This window comes from Solanum pennellii, chromosome 10 (assembly GCF_001406875.1).
Source record: "Solanum pennellii chromosome 10, SPENNV200".
NCBI classification, from domain to species: domain Eukaryota; kingdom Viridiplantae; phylum Streptophyta; class Magnoliopsida; order Solanales; family Solanaceae; genus Solanum; species Solanum pennellii.
The window spans coordinates 76,170,647-76,186,186 of record NC_028646.1 but is presented as its reverse complement, the minus strand read 5'-3'; the positions used below and the strand labels follow the sequence as shown (position 1 = coordinate 76,186,186).

The following is a 15,540-nucleotide window of genomic DNA, read 5'->3' as shown; positions in this document are numbered from 1 at the left end:
CCTTATATATATATATAAATATATATATATATATATATATATAGCTTTTACATGATGGATCCATAGAAATTAAACTATGAATACATAGGTGATTGATATCTAGTAATTTTGATCCGACCTCTCTATTTATATATATACATTTTAAAACCATTTCAATATATATAAATAATTTATTTAGAACCAAGTAAACTACATTTTATAGAATATAAACTCCAGTACATTGCATTTTCTAAAATATAAATCTCATAAACTCAATATTCTAATTCTATCTTTGCCCATATTTTTGATATATTTGATTAATAATAATATGTTGAACCTTTTTTTGGTACAATTAATAAGTTGAACTTGCTGTATAAGAAAGATATCTTATGATCTGTTAGTGACTGCAAATGCAAGTCATGACATATGGATATAGAATGATGAAATGTTTCTGCGGAAAATCTTTTCCATCTACTTATTACTTTTGTTCGTCCTGTCTGAATATAATCGAAAATAGTCTCTTTATATCTTCACAACGTAGAAATAAGATTAGGTACACATCACCCTCGACCCCACTTGGCTAAATCAATATTTTGCACCAAACATGCATGACTTTCACTTCACTCATGCTATATGACCCCAAAAAAATTAAAAAATATCCTCCAAAAACTTATCTCATGCTTTCATTGTTATGTTACTTTTAAGCCTTCCTATCAGTTTCCCTTGCTTCATTAAGCAGTTAAGTTTTTCCTATGGTGAATTGATTCATATTCAACATGGGATGGACAAAGCTCTCTTTGCCCATAATCACAGCCATAGTCTTTACCTTCTTAGCCTTCATTTTTCTCTTGTATACCGAAAGGATCACTACTATTTCGAGGTTTAAGCTCAATTGTCCAAAAAGAATCTCTGCAGGTATATCAGCTAGTTGATTAATTTCGATCCAAATCAATTATCGTGCTGATTTCTTTTTTTACTTCTGTACTTGATAGATGATGATAGAGCATTGGAGAGCGATTCAATAGACAATCCAGTAGACGATATTCTTGATTTTGATCCTGATGAATGCAGTGTCAATCATGGGAAATGGATGTTTAATTCTTCGATTAAGCCATTGTACACAGACAGGACATGTCCGTATATTGATAAACAATACTCTTGTATTAAGAATGGTCGAAATGATTCATATTATCTTCACTGGGAATGGAAGCCTGATGACTGCATGTTACCGAGGTTAACAAGTTACTCAAATTTCAATTCTCTGTTTCTTCGTAAATATTAGTCTTATATATGTTGCTCGAACTTTTCAAAAAAAAACGCCACTAGATGTATGTTATATCCTTCAAAAGTAGTGCATTTTTGGAAGTTCACGCAACACATTGCAAAATGACATCTTGACAATTAATTCAGGTTTGATCCTGCGGTTGCTCTGAGAAAGCTTCAAGGGAAAAGACTAATGTTTGTAGGGGATTCACTACAGAGAAATCAATGGATATCTTTTATTTGTTTGGTTGACTCTGTAATCCCAAAAGACAAGAAATCCATGAAACGAGGCCGCGTTCATTCTGTATTCAAAGCTAAGGTAATTCACCATAAAAATCTTGTCTTGTTCAACAATTTGCTTAAACAAACAACGGGATTGAAGTTTGAAAAAAATGTGATGTAACAGGAATATGATGCCACCATTGAGTTCTATTGGGCACCATTCTTAGTAGAATCTAACACCGATATTCCTATTAAAAGTGATCCAAAGCAGAGAATTATAAAAGTAGACTCAATTTCTCAGCGTGCCAAAAATTGGTTAGGAGCAGACATCCTTGTTTTCAATACTTATGTTTGGTGGATGAGTGGACTCAAGACCAAAGCACTGTAAGTTTTTTAATCTCGTGATTTAAACATGTCAGAAGAAAAATTATAATTAAGAAGCTGTCAAAAAAGAAAAAAGACATTCTTCTTTTTTTAACAGACTAAACAGGAAAGTAAAACAAACAAATTGAGGCGGAGAGAGTATATACACATTATAATTTTGAAGTGATTAAAAAAATGCAGATGGGGTGAATTCGAAAACGGAGAAGAAGGTTATGAAGAATTAGAAACAGCAGTTTCTTACAGAGTAGCATTAAGGACATGGGCGAATTGGATTGATTCAACAATTGATCCAAGCAAAACAAAAGTTTTTTTCACTACAATGTCCCCTTCACACCAAAAGTAAGTCATCACAACAAACAAACACGTCAATTTCTTATTAAAACCGCGTTAAATCCTGTAGAACTTGAACTCATTCAACCTTTTGCTATCAGAAATAAAGAATGGGGGAACATAAACGGGATCAGGTGCTTCAACGAGACGAGACCAGTAACGAAGAAGGGTCACTGGGGAAATGGTTCAAATAAAGAGATGATGAACGTTGTTGCTAGTGTCATGAGGAGAATGAAAGTTCCTGTTACAGTACTAAACGTAACGCAACTATCTGAATACAGAATCGATGCACATACGTCGATTTATGGTGAATTGCAAGGCAAATTGTTAACAGATGAGCAAAGAGCAGATCCATTGCATTTTGCAGATTGTATACATTGGTGTTTGCCTGGAGTTCCTGATACTTGGAATCAGTTGCTTTTTGCATATTTGTAGCAGAAAAGAATGTAATGCTAAAAAGTCTAAACAGACTGAAAGAGATTCTTTGGTAAATTCTTGTAACCACATTCAATCGATACGCAAAGTAATTTCTTGTAGACGTGCCTATTTACCCAAAAATGGCCTTACTCCTGTTAACAATTTTTTTCCATCCATGTGTCTCCTCATCATTTGGCATTTATCTATTTGCAACAAAATATAGTAAAACCCTCGAGTGCATGCATATAGCTGTGTAAATGGTTGGGAAATATCTTTGAATAAAATTTTAGTAAAATCAACAAGTTCGAATATAATTGCAATTAGTAGATTTTCCCAAATATATTTCCCGTAAAATTAAATATTTGATGCTACAACTTTAATAAGCTCAAGCTCAATCTGCATTTGAACCAACGACAAATAGATATATTCAAACAGTTATTGAAGTTCATGAGATTACTCGCTTTTTCTTAATTGGAATCGAAGTTCATGAGACATTGTTGAATTTTGTTGGGAAGACTACCAAGAAGAGATCTTCTATCATATCTATTTCTCTTTATGTGAGTCGTTCCAGAAAAAATAAAATTACTGTAGATAGTTTTTCTTTAATTTTTATAGGAAAAATTCTTTATATACACAACTTTACTTACCTTATTCTCTATTTTTTTTTCTATCTTTTTGAAATATTACATAAATTTCTTATTTCTCTCAATTCTTAAAATTTTCAGATAAATGAGACCACTCAATCAACACTCATGTTTATCACTCCTCTTTTCTCTCCACATTCCTCACAGTTATAATTTTTAAATTAATTTGATTTTCAAAAGAATTCTCACTCTCAAGTCAATCAATTTCAAACATCTGAATAGGTAGAATCTTTTTTCGTCATTATTGTCTTCTTCCATTTTTTTTCAGATTTTTTTCCCGATACATCTGGGTCAGACCCCAACATTTCCAATGTATTTTACTAAATAAAAATGGTTGATTCTGCTGACTAAAGTGTAAACACATATCGACCTCTTTCTTCTCGTAGACATTTCTACAAACACTTGATGGGTATAAGGTTACTCAATTAAATTCTTCTAATACTAATATGAGATCTTGGGGTCCATCTTGTCCTCCTCCAAATATCGGTGCTATGACAATATATTGACAAGATTTTTATTGTGCATTCAGTGAACTACCACAAATGCAGCAAAAATCTGATACATTATCGATATGTTGAGAAGGAGAAGCACATCATATTGTTGTGTTTTTTTCTTCAATTTTTCTTATTCATCCTTTTTGATATATATGGATTCATATTTTTAATGTATCTAGTTATGTTTATCTTCTTAAATTAATGTATAATACCTTCCTTTTAACATTGTGATACATTAGAAATCATCATGCTCAATATATTGTGTTCAAATTGTATAATCTATCGTGTATCAATTGTTGTTATGTATTTATAGTGTTAAATTTTGGGAAAATGCACAAGTACCCCCTCAACCTATGTCTGAAATCCCAGAGACATACTTATATTATACTAAGGCGCTATTACCCCCTAAACTTATTTTATAAGTAATTTTCTACCCCTTTTGGGCCTACGTGGCACTATCTTGAAAAAAAAGTCAACCAGCGTTGGGCCCACAAAATAGTGTCACGTAGACCAAAAAGGGGTAGAAAATTATTAATAAAAAAAGTTCTGGGGAGTTATAGGACTTTCGTATAGTATAAGTGTGTCTCTGAGATTTTGAACATAGGTTGAGGGGGTACTTGTGCATTATCCCTTAAATTTTAGACTTATTTAAATTTGAAGATTATGTGCTTGTACATATTAACCAACAAATACACTTGATATATAAACACTATTATTCTATAGATAAAGCATCGTGTATCAAATGAATTGATATGTACATGATACACAGTATATATCATATTCAACAATTTTCAAACTTTATTACATGTATCATATACATATCAACTCACTAAAACATGTTAAATGTATCTTTTTATAAAATATAATATTTCTCAAACAAAATAAGATACACAAATAGTAATATATCACACACTAATTTTTAGTATTTCTTTCCTACTGCAACTACTGTTCATTGAGAATAGAACTGTCCAATTTCACTACTATATTAGTTCTTCTTGAGTAATCAAATTAAGTTTTGTTATTGTTCCTTTATTCTGGTTGAAGTTTGTTCCAACTAATTTTTTTTTTTTAAAAAAAGACACTAAAACTTGGTAAAGTTGAAGTAGGTACTGTCTTTATTTTTGATAAATACGTAACATATGTTTATCGGAAGTAATTTTTCCTCTAAAAAAAGGTGAAAATTTCACAAATAGTCGTTATAATAAATTTAATTATATTTCGTAGCTATAATTTAAATATTTGTCGATCATATCTACAATTTAAACCGTCTTGTTTGTATAATTCGCGAGTGAATTTGCATAAATTACGAGTATATATTAAACTATTTTTGTAGAAAGTCAAAATTTCAAATTATACAAACTCAAAATCCTAGTCCACATAATTATTATTAAATATTAATTAACAAAAATTCTAATTTATGATGATTAATTAACTAACTAATATACATCTTAATTTTCCCACAGAAGAAGTGACTTCGAAAGCTTACAACTCCAAGCCCATTTGTGAAAGCCCAACAATATTGGGTCTCGTGCAACGAACGAGTCTCGTCTATTTTTCGAAGATACAGTTGTAATTTCTGGAAGCTTCGGGAACCTAATATAGCTGATTCCTTGTTCCCCAAGTTCCCAAAATAGGACAAAAACAGAAATTCCATATATATACTTCTATAGAAAAGAGTGTTGTAGGAATCAGCTATGGCGGGAGGAGGAAACTTTCTTCACAGGGTTATTTCTTACGTAGCGAACGAACTGATCGTCAATGGACTCGCCAACAAGTAATCTATTATTCGTTACTTTTGGTTTATTTTCGTATTTATTTACATTTCAGTTTTTTTCTATAGTGAGCAAATGTTTATTCGAATATATTTATACAATCGATTGAAACATGTTAAACCTTTTTGCTAAACACACTCTGTTGACTGTTATTGTCTTCAGTTAACAATTTATAATCTAGCTCGCTCTTTTCAAGTTTGAAGTTATCAAAAAATGATGGAGTAAGGTAGGGATGACGATGAGGCGGGGGCAGGGTAGTTAACAGTGTTTTGCGGGTTGAGTTTAGGCCATAAATTAGCCCAACATAAAGTTTAGGGGTGTACGGAGTTAAACTCGTCAAGTTGATCAGTTTTCCCAATCTATTCAACAATATATCAATGAAATTAGGAGTAATCAATGAGGGTACGTAAATTCAATCGTTAATTTTTTAATTGAGAAAGTTCACCAACATGTTTGGATTGTCCTATCAAGTGTGGGGGTTGTTGTTGTTGTTGGAGTATCCTATATCAAGTTTGGGGTTGTGGTTTTAATACATTTTATCTTAAGCTTGCTAAAGATGGCTCTATAGGCTTGTAGGTTGTAATGATTGTGAAGATGATGGAAATTTAGCATTATCATACACAATCTCTATATTATCTTCTTTTTTATTGGGAAAGTTTTTAGTATCTGTTGCACTTTTGTGTTGTGCTGGCTTGAGGGAAAAATTGTCTTCCCTTCAAAGTGAGTTGTGTGTTCCTTTATGTTTTATTTTTTGATAATATTGGTGTTTGTACCATCTTGGGTGCTCTTCGACTAATTTCAATTTCAACAAATGAATAGATAAAAAGGAATTCCTTGCAGCTTTACTTATACAAAACATTAGAATCTATGAAGTAGTTGTTGCATTAGTATTGTAGCTTTTTAGGCAAGTTAAAGCTTCAATGGGTGAAGTGAATTTACAAGTATTACCACTTCTCACTTACATTGCTGACTGCTTGTAGACATCCTAATTGATATAAAGTTGTTGATAGAGAACTTTAACATTATAAAAAAAAATAAAAATTGTTGATATAGAGAAAATGATGTTGTGTGCCAGGAACTAATTTTGTAGGGAGTGTTTGGAATTACTTCATGTGACTGACCTATCAATAGAAAAAAACAACAGGCGACTAGTTCTCTGTTTAAAAGGCTCCTACGACAAGTGGAAACAGATCCTTCTGGCTACTATGGGAAATCTATTTTTTAATTTTTTGATAAAATTGGTGTTTAACAATCTTGCGTGCTCTTGAACTAATTTCAATTTCAACAAATGAAAAGATAAAAAAGAATTCCTTGTAGCTTTACTCATACAAAACGTGAAGAATCTATGAAGTTGTTGTTGCAATACTATTGTAGCTTCCTAGGCAGGTTATAGCTTCAATAGAGGCATTCGTATTTACAAGTATTACCACTTCTGGCTTACGTTGCTGACTACTTGTAGACATCCTAGTTGATGTAAAATTGTTGATATGAGGTAAAATGATGTTGTGTTTAAGGAATTAATTTTGTAGGGAGTGTTTGGAATTACTTCATGTAACAGACCTATAAAAAGAAAAAAAAACGCGACTAGTTCTCTGCTTAATAGGATAAACTGTTCCTATGACAACTGGATACAGATCCTTCTGCTACCATGGGAAGTCTAATTTTTCTTTCTTTTTGGGATGTCCTCTAGTATGAAGCCTGCGATATTATACTGATTGTCTTGGAAATATGTCCACTAACATTGGTGTTTATATCATTTTGCGTGCTCTTTGACTAATTTTAATTTCAACAAATGAAAAGATAAAAAAGAATTTCTTGCAGCTTTATTTATACAAAATATTAAGAATCTATAGAGTTGTTGCATTACTGTTGTAGCTTTTTAGGCAAGTTATAGATTCTATGGAGGCAATCGTATTTACAAGTATTACCATTTCTCGTTTACATTGCTGACCACTTGTAGACATCCTAGTTGATGTAAAATTGTTGACAGAGTTAAAATGATGTTGTGTGCCAAGAATTAATTTTGTAGGGAGTGTTTGGAATTACTTCATGTGACTGACCTATCAAAAGAAAAAAAAAACACGCGACTAGTTCTCTGTTTAAAAGGATAAACTGTTCCTACAACAAGTGGAAACAGATCCTTCTGCTACCATGGGGAATTATTTTTTTTCCTTCTTTTTTGTGATGTCCTCTAGTATGAAGCCTGAGATATTATACTGATTGTCTTGGAAATATGTCCATTAACTGTATCTTTCTTTTAATCACAGCCAAACTTTTCAAAGATTTGCTGTAAGGACCTCGAAGAGAATAGATGATTTATCTAAAATGGGTAACTAATATACCAATATCTCTTCCTTATTCTAGTCAAGTTTTCAGTCTATTCTGAGCACATCTGTTTTCATACATGCAGCTGTGCAGACCAAGCGAAAAATTGCTGACCAGATCGAGGATGTGTCAAAAAACTTTGAGGTTTTAACTGTGGAACTCTTAAAAGTAATTATAACAAGTCTAAACTAATGAGTAATTTACTAACTGATCATTTTTCTGCAGTCATACAAGAACAAGTAACTTGGAAGCAATGGTGCAAGGATGTACAGAGTTTGCTTTTTTCTCCCAAACTAATATTTTGAAGAAAATTGAGATAATTGCAGTTCTGTAATGTGGCTTTGTTGCACATGGCAGTGTAGAAGTGATCTTAGTAGTGATGCCATAATGTTGCATCGTATTGTTTTCCCATTTTTGTCGCTTTTGTGATATGTGTTTTGTAAGTGCTTTTGAATTTCGAATCATGTCTCTAGAAAGCATGTGAAAAAGTGCACGGAGTATCTGCTCAAACTTTGGTGAATCTATGCTCTATAGCTTGACATTTTATCTTTTATGTACAGGAGAGGCTATGAGAATTGAGAACTATGCGCACCTTTAGTCCTGTACTGAACTTTTTACAACTTCTATACTAAAATTGTTGTCCGAGCACACAGATTTTGGAAAAGCATTTGTTCATCCTTCTTTGTTACCTTAAATTTTATGCTTACTGACTTTAACCCTTTTCTTTTGCTTTCTTTGTAAAGGTTTGGCCTTTCATATCATAATTTAAAAATATCAAGTCATCTTAAATAAGTGTAGTAAGTATTATTTACATGTCTAAATATTAAAGAAAAAATAAAATTAGGCTAATATATTTAATTGACCTGTAAAACATATATTCAACATTCTTGTTGGCATGTACTGTTGAATTGATCTATTTTTCTTTACTAACATTAACATTGATTTGAGCTTTTTTTGAGTTACTAAGATATATGAGCTGTCTTTAACTATTCAAAAATATTAGTTTCTAACTTGAAATGTTAAAAGACAAAATTATGAAAAAGTTTAAATAAATATTTGTAAATTTTATCACACTGAATACCTGTGTATATAAAATATTTTTGAATTTTTAATCAAACTAAGCCATTATATAAAATAATTTATCAAAGCAATACATTTTTCTAAAATTTTACAAAACTAGTGTAAACGCATTTCACCGTAACGTTTTACGGTATATTTTTTTTTAAAAAAACTAACAACATTAGGTTGATATACGTTACTGTAAGTAACATTTTACTCCTAAAACGTTATTTTCAGTAACGTTTTACTCCTAAAACGTTACTATGAATAACGTTTTAGGAGTAAAACGTCACTCTGAGTAACGTATATCAATCTGACATCATTAACTTTTAAAAAATAAAATATATACTGTGGAATACGTTTATACTAATTTTGTAAAATTTTAGAAAAACATATTATTTTGATGAATGACTTTTTAAAATTGTATACCTATAACATCAGACTGGTTTGATTTTTAAGAGTGCATGGCCAATTTTGAACCACTCTTTTCTGATGACCTAACAAGTTCAAATGATTAAGACTGTTTACGTCCAATTAGAGTTCATGTACACGCTAGAGGTTTATAGTGACAAAACTGCTTCTTATAAAGTCTTGCCCAGAGTACAAGTTAGGTTTTATTTTTTCTTCAATTAAAGTCGATACTTATTAATTAGTTTAGACTAAATTAGCTTAAAAGTTAATACCAACTACCTAGTCATATATTATTGTAAATGGGAAGCCTTCAAGTCCAAAGTTGAATTACGAAAATGTCCATACAAATTTTTATTAACAATTTTGTTCTACATTAAAAATAAAAAAAAACTAAAAAAAAAAACTTTTAAACAGAAAACCATTCATTTTCTACATTGAATTTGAATGTAGAAATTGTTCCATCTTCCCACAATTATTAAATGTTTGAATTACTTAGTTATCTCCGGTATTTATTTCAATTTTAATGTTTTGTCTCTTTCATCTTCCATGTTAGTAATAACTTTTTCATATTCTTTACAAAACTTTATAAATTTGCATAGAAAAATATATACATTGATCAATCAAATTATCACTCAAACATCTAATTTCTTAACAGAAAACAATGTTAGAAAAGCAATCATTAGACAATTTTTATATATTTGTTTCTTCAAGCATATATAATTGCTTTTTCATTTCACTTCTCAGTAATCCTTTTAAATTTGGAAACCTTTTCATAAGTGTCTATTTTGATGCCGAATTGATCCTTTCCCAAGCAAGTCGTTCCAGGTATGAGAAAGTTGGTGCAAAAAATATTATGAAGAAGAAGGAACGGTGTGGGATTTAGTTTCCCAAATGTTAAAGTGGCAATGTATCCTCATCAACGTGGAGGAAACACATCGCTGGAGCTATAACATTTGAGAGGCTGAGAGAGCCCCTATCTAAGAGTAGGGGAGGATGCATTATATCACACCCACCTGGCACCGGGAAAACCCGACTCACCATTGTGTTTCTTCAGTCTCTTCTGAAGATGTATCCAAAGAGTCGGCCAATAATCATAGCTCCATCAAGTTTGCTTCTTAACTGGGAAGCCGAGTTCCAGAAATAGGAGGCTGACATTCCCTTCTACAATTTGAACCGCAAAGATTTCTCCTCCTAAGAAGAAGAAGCTACAGTTCGTGTCTTTGGTTGTTTATCCGATGCAGTAAGAAAAGATACACAGTTTATACGTTTGGTGAAGCTGAAATCCTGAGCTGAAAGTAATAGTGTTTTGGGAATAAGTTATGACTTGTTCAGGAATCTCACGGTAGAAGATGGAGAAGTTAATGCCAAAGTGATACGAGAAATGCTTCTAAAATCACCTGGTCTTCTGGTCCTTGAAGAAGGGCACACTGCCCGGAATGAGAACAGTCGTGTGTGGAAAGCACTGAAAAAGGTTGAAACAGAGAAGCGGGAACTTTTGTTTGGAACTCCGTTCCAGAATAATATCAAAGAATTTTACAACACTCTGAGCATAGTTTGTCCAAAGTTTGCTGCAGATTCGGAGCAGAAATGGGCTTCTCTGAGCAGTTCCATCGACAATAATCCCCGAGCATTGGAAGAGCTTAGGGATATTATTGCACCAATTGTGCATACGTGCAGTGAAGATGTAAAGAAGGCAAGCCTTCCGGGTTTAAAGAGTACAGTGATACACTTGAAGCCCACAGATTTGCAGAAGGAGTTGCTTAAGAGAATTCCAGGTAATCTGGGCTCTCTTTCCAATCTGTTGTCTCTGATCTCTGTTCATCCTTCATTAGTGGCAAACAGGAAGGAGTTCTCTGATTTAGAAAGTCAGCTCAGTGAAAGAAGATATCGGCTGGATCCTGATAACCCTCTCCTTCGGCTCATCAATATCAAGATCCAACCGACATCTTCTTTTCTTGAGCTGACTTTCTAACTCAAGGAACTCCTTCCTATTTGCCACTAATGAAGGATGAACAGAGATCAGAGACATCAGATTTTGTTCATAAAAGGATCCCGGATTCTTTAGAACTCTTTTAAGTAACTTCTTCTGCAACTCTGTGGGTTTCAAATGTATTACTGTATCCCGTATACCTGGAAGGCTTACCTTCTTTACATTTTCGCTACATTTATGGACAAGGGGTGAAAGAATATCCCTAAGCTCTTCCAACGCTCGGGCATTCTTGTCAATTGAACTGCTAAAAGAAGTCCATTTCTGCTCCAAATCAGCAGTAAACTTTGGACTAACTACACAGAGAGTGTTGTACAGTTCTTTGCTGTTATTCTGGAATGGAGTTCCAGAAAGAAGTATGCGCTTCTCTATTTCAACCTTCTTCAGTGCTTTCCACACAAGGTTGTGCTCATTACGAGCAGTGTGCCCCTCTTCAAGGACCAATAGACTAGGAAACTTTAGGAGTATTTCTCTAAGCTCTTTGTTATAACCCTCCCCTTCTTCTCCTGTGCGAATCCTGAACAAATCGTAACTAATTCCCAAAACACTTTTACTTTTCGCCCAAGATTTCAGCTTGACCATCCGTATAAGATGTGGATTTTTTTTCGCAGCACCGGATAAACAGTGAAAGACACCAACAGTACCTTCATCTTCCTTTAAAGAGATTTTCTTGCTGTTCAAATTGTGGAAGGGAATATCCATCGCCCATTTTTGGAACTCCGCTTCCCAGTTAAGAAGTAAATTTGACGGAGCTATGACTACAGGGCGACACTTTGGGAACAGCTTCAGATACGACTGAAGAAACACTATGGTCAGTCGTGTTTTTCCGGTGCCAGGTGGGTGTGAGATAATGCACCCTCCCTTACTCTCCAATAGGGGCTCTCTCAGCCTTTCAATCTTTGTATCTCCAGCTATGTTGTTCCACATGAACTTGAACCCTCCATGTTGATGAGGATACATAGTAGCTTTGGAACTTTGGGGAACCAAATCCACACGTTTCCTTCTCAAAAAACGAGAGAATCCTCAGCTGCAGAAGAATCAGGAACTCTGAAGCCGTCAACATCCAAGACTGATGAGAATTCTCCAAAGCATTTTCTTTCGTACCTCCTTTGAGTTCTCCGAGCCTCCAGATGACACATAAGTTGAAGAATTTTTAAGAGTGAATTATAAATAAATTGGAGGGAAGATGTATTTACAAAAATATTTGAAAAGAAAGGGGCTTGAAAGAACAAAACTCGTATACTTACAATGAATTTAAGAAATTCAGACTCTTCAAGAATTTTCTTCGGATTCTTTCGAAGAGCATCAGTTGAAGATTCGATTTCTGACTAATAGTATGAGGTTGCATCAGGATCAATCTCATCCTCATCCTCCTCCAACTCCTCCTCTTTCTCCTCCGCAACGATAACAACATCAGGATCACTGCCCTCCTCCTCCTCCTCCTCCTCAACGATATCAACATCAACATCAACATCAGGATCAGGATCGGTCTCCTCCGATGACGAATCATCATCATCAGATACTTCCTCAACGAAACTCTGCTTTGTTAAGTACTCAGAATTTCCTCGACTGAAATTCCTTCTCCCATCGTTTTCCACTCCAGAAGTCTCCGTCTTTTTCTTTTCCTTCCATTCGTAGAATCCCCACTTTGACTCAACTCATTCCTCTTTTCAACAATCTCCATGCTTTAAATATTGTTGTCTAGTTCTCCTCTTTGAAACAGAGTCGTCCCCTGAATCCATCTTCCTCACCTGAGTCAAAAGTACATCTTTCGTCATCAATCAAAATTTTAAAAAAAACATATACAAAAACTAAACTAAAATGCATTTACAAATATCTTTTTCTGCCTGAAAATCAAAAATTGATCGCTTTGAATTCTTCAAACTGTAAAAGAAACATAGAGTAATATACAGTTATGAATGAATTGAATGCATAATAGACACACAACTATATATAGAGAGTAAGAGCACAAACAAAGCGTGAGTTAAGAGAAGGCCTTTTAGCGTGACAGAAAAAACTTTAGTAAAGTGTGTGCATTCTGTGATACAATATTCCAAACGATGTAAAGCGTGAATGTTAACTCTTCCAACTGAGTCACATAAATTGTAAATAAAGAATTGTCTTTATTTAGAAATGGTATTTTGGGAAAAAAATAAAAAAAATGGTTTTTCTGTTTCCACTTCAATTTAATTAGTGAACTTTTCTAAAAAATTATAATTTTAACTAATATCCTTTAGTTAAATATTGTCGCTCTTATTTGTGTAAGTTTTTATAATTATTTCGAGTAAAAAATTGACAATCGATTAAGAAAAATATTTCAATTGTAGACATCATCATCGGCTCCCTCATATTAGGTTTTTGGCGGAAAAAAGAATGAGATTGATGATTATAGACCACTGATATAAAAGGTTTCGGGTTTGTTTATAATCCTAGAAAAAGTAAATTAGTCACGATATAACTTTGAAAAATAATTGTTCATCATAACAACCAAGCCTATTCTGATATAAACTATAAAGAGAAATCATTACAGCACAACTGACGAAAACCACTAATGATCATTAGACCATTAAATAAAATTTTTCGTTGCAGATCGTAATATTGCGACATTGCAAGCATATCTCACTAAATCGCTCACTATAATAAGAAGATAAAAACAAAGACTTAAAGTAAAGGAACCAACCATTAAAACCTCAATTTAGACACTTAGAAAATGATATTCAATATAACTCGCCGGTGTGGGAGTAGTGACAATGATTCACAACTTTGACATATTATTGTCAAATTCTAGTGTCAACTATAAAATGACTGTAAAGAGTCTAAAGACTGAAATGTAAAGCCTAAAGGTTAAACATGTCTAAGGCCTTAACTCATATAGTTATAATTAATTAAATTTCTTATCAAATTATCGGGCACCCAATTAGAAATATGGACAAATCGAGATCCGAACTAATAAGAGGATAAGAAGTTTATGGTAAATTGAGATTTGAAATGTTAAGCCATTAACCTGAACCATTGACCCAATAACCAAATTATAGGTTCGTATTATCGATTCAGATGATACATTATTCTCTTGGTACGACTTCGTCTTTCTCAAAATATTTGTCATTTTGAAAGTCTAGAATTAACTTAACTATTTTCTTATCAATTTTTAGTATGCTAATGGTTATGCGATTTGACTCAGGTCCTTGTTTATGGATTCAAGGGATGGCTCAATTTCAAGATGGTCGTGATGAAATTGTGACTGTGCGATTACCAAATTGGGATACACAACATGTGAATGTGGGTGTGAAACATGGGTGCCCGATATGGGACTCACGAGAAATGGCCTTTCGTTTGTGGACTCGCGAGAAATAGACTAACGAGAAATGGCCTGATGTTGTTACTATTAATGAGGAGGAGAATAATGATCTTGATGTTGTTATCGCTACGGAAGAGGAAGAAGAGGTAGAGACTGAACCTGATGTTTTTGTCGTTGCGGAGGAGGAGGTGGAGAGTGATCCTGATGTTGTTAACGTGGCAGGAGGGGGAGGATGTGAAGACTAAACCTGATGATGTTAACATTGCGGAGGAGGAGAAGGGTCCTAAAGTTATTATCGTTACAAAAGAGGAGGAGGAGGAGACTAAACCTAATGTTGTTACGTTGCGGAAGAGGAGGATGAGGATAATGAGGATGAGAAAATAGATCATAACGATTTTATCATTGAGGAGAAGACGTCTCATATGTTGAATGCAACAGATGAGGTTGTTTCTTTGTCACGACCCAAAATCACGAGTCGTGATGGCACCTATATTCCCAACCAATAGGTAAGCCAACCAACATATTTTAACAAACTTAACTAACAAAGAAGTGAAAAGACAACAATTTCCAAATCTCCAACATTGAGTTCTTATAAGTACGAAGGCGGAAAACTGAAAAAAAATACTACCCAAGAAATGGTGTCATGAGTACAAGAGCTTCTAAAATACGATGCAAGTCTGAACTAAAAAGGCAAATCTAACATAAGGGATATCCTGTCTGAATACTGAATAACAGAATAAGTAAAAGATAGAGGGAGGTGTGGGCCACGGAACAGCCAAGCAGCTCACCACAACTCCAAGAACTTCAAGCCGGACTCAATTTGCTCCACGAGATGTGCTCCTACTCGGAATCGAATCTGCACCACAAAGAGTGCAACAAGCGTAGTATGAGTACGAAACCACGTGTACCCAGTATGTCTCATTGACCGACAACGAAGAAGTAGTGACGGGAGTTA

At 33.6% G+C, this 15,540-nt stretch overlaps 2 protein-coding genes and 1 pseudogene across 2 annotated transcripts; 2 read left to right on the top strand and 1 right to left on the bottom strand.

Moving 5' to 3' along the window:
- The first annotated feature begins 651 nt into the window (after window positions 1-651).
- Window positions 652-2,767, top strand: LOC107032490 (protein trichome birefringence-like 3). The gene is made up of 6 exons (XM_015234094.2): window positions 652-894; window positions 972-1,212; window positions 1,390-1,561; window positions 1,649-1,848; window positions 2,029-2,187; window positions 2,280-2,767. Exons 1-6 carry the CDS (start codon window positions 756-758, stop codon window positions 2,611-2,613), a joined length of 1,245 nt encoding a protein of 414 aa, XP_015089580.1. The 5' UTR covers window positions 652-755; the 3' UTR covers window positions 2,614-2,767.
- A 2,570-nt stretch (window positions 2,768-5,337) lies between these two features.
- LOC107001768 lies at window positions 5,338-8,505 on the top strand. Its single transcript, XM_015199743.2, has 4 exons — window positions 5,338-5,507; window positions 7,773-7,834; window positions 7,916-7,974; window positions 8,056-8,505. Exons 1-4 carry the CDS (start codon window positions 5,428-5,430, stop codon window positions 8,071-8,073), a joined length of 219 nt encoding a protein of 72 aa, XP_015055229.1. The 5' UTR covers window positions 5,338-5,427; the 3' UTR covers window positions 8,074-8,505.
- Window positions 8,506-11,158: 2,653 nt separating this feature from the next.
- Window positions 11,159-13,029, bottom strand: LOC107001597 (annotated as a pseudogene).
- Between the last annotated feature and the right edge of the window lie 2,511 nt (window positions 13,030-15,540).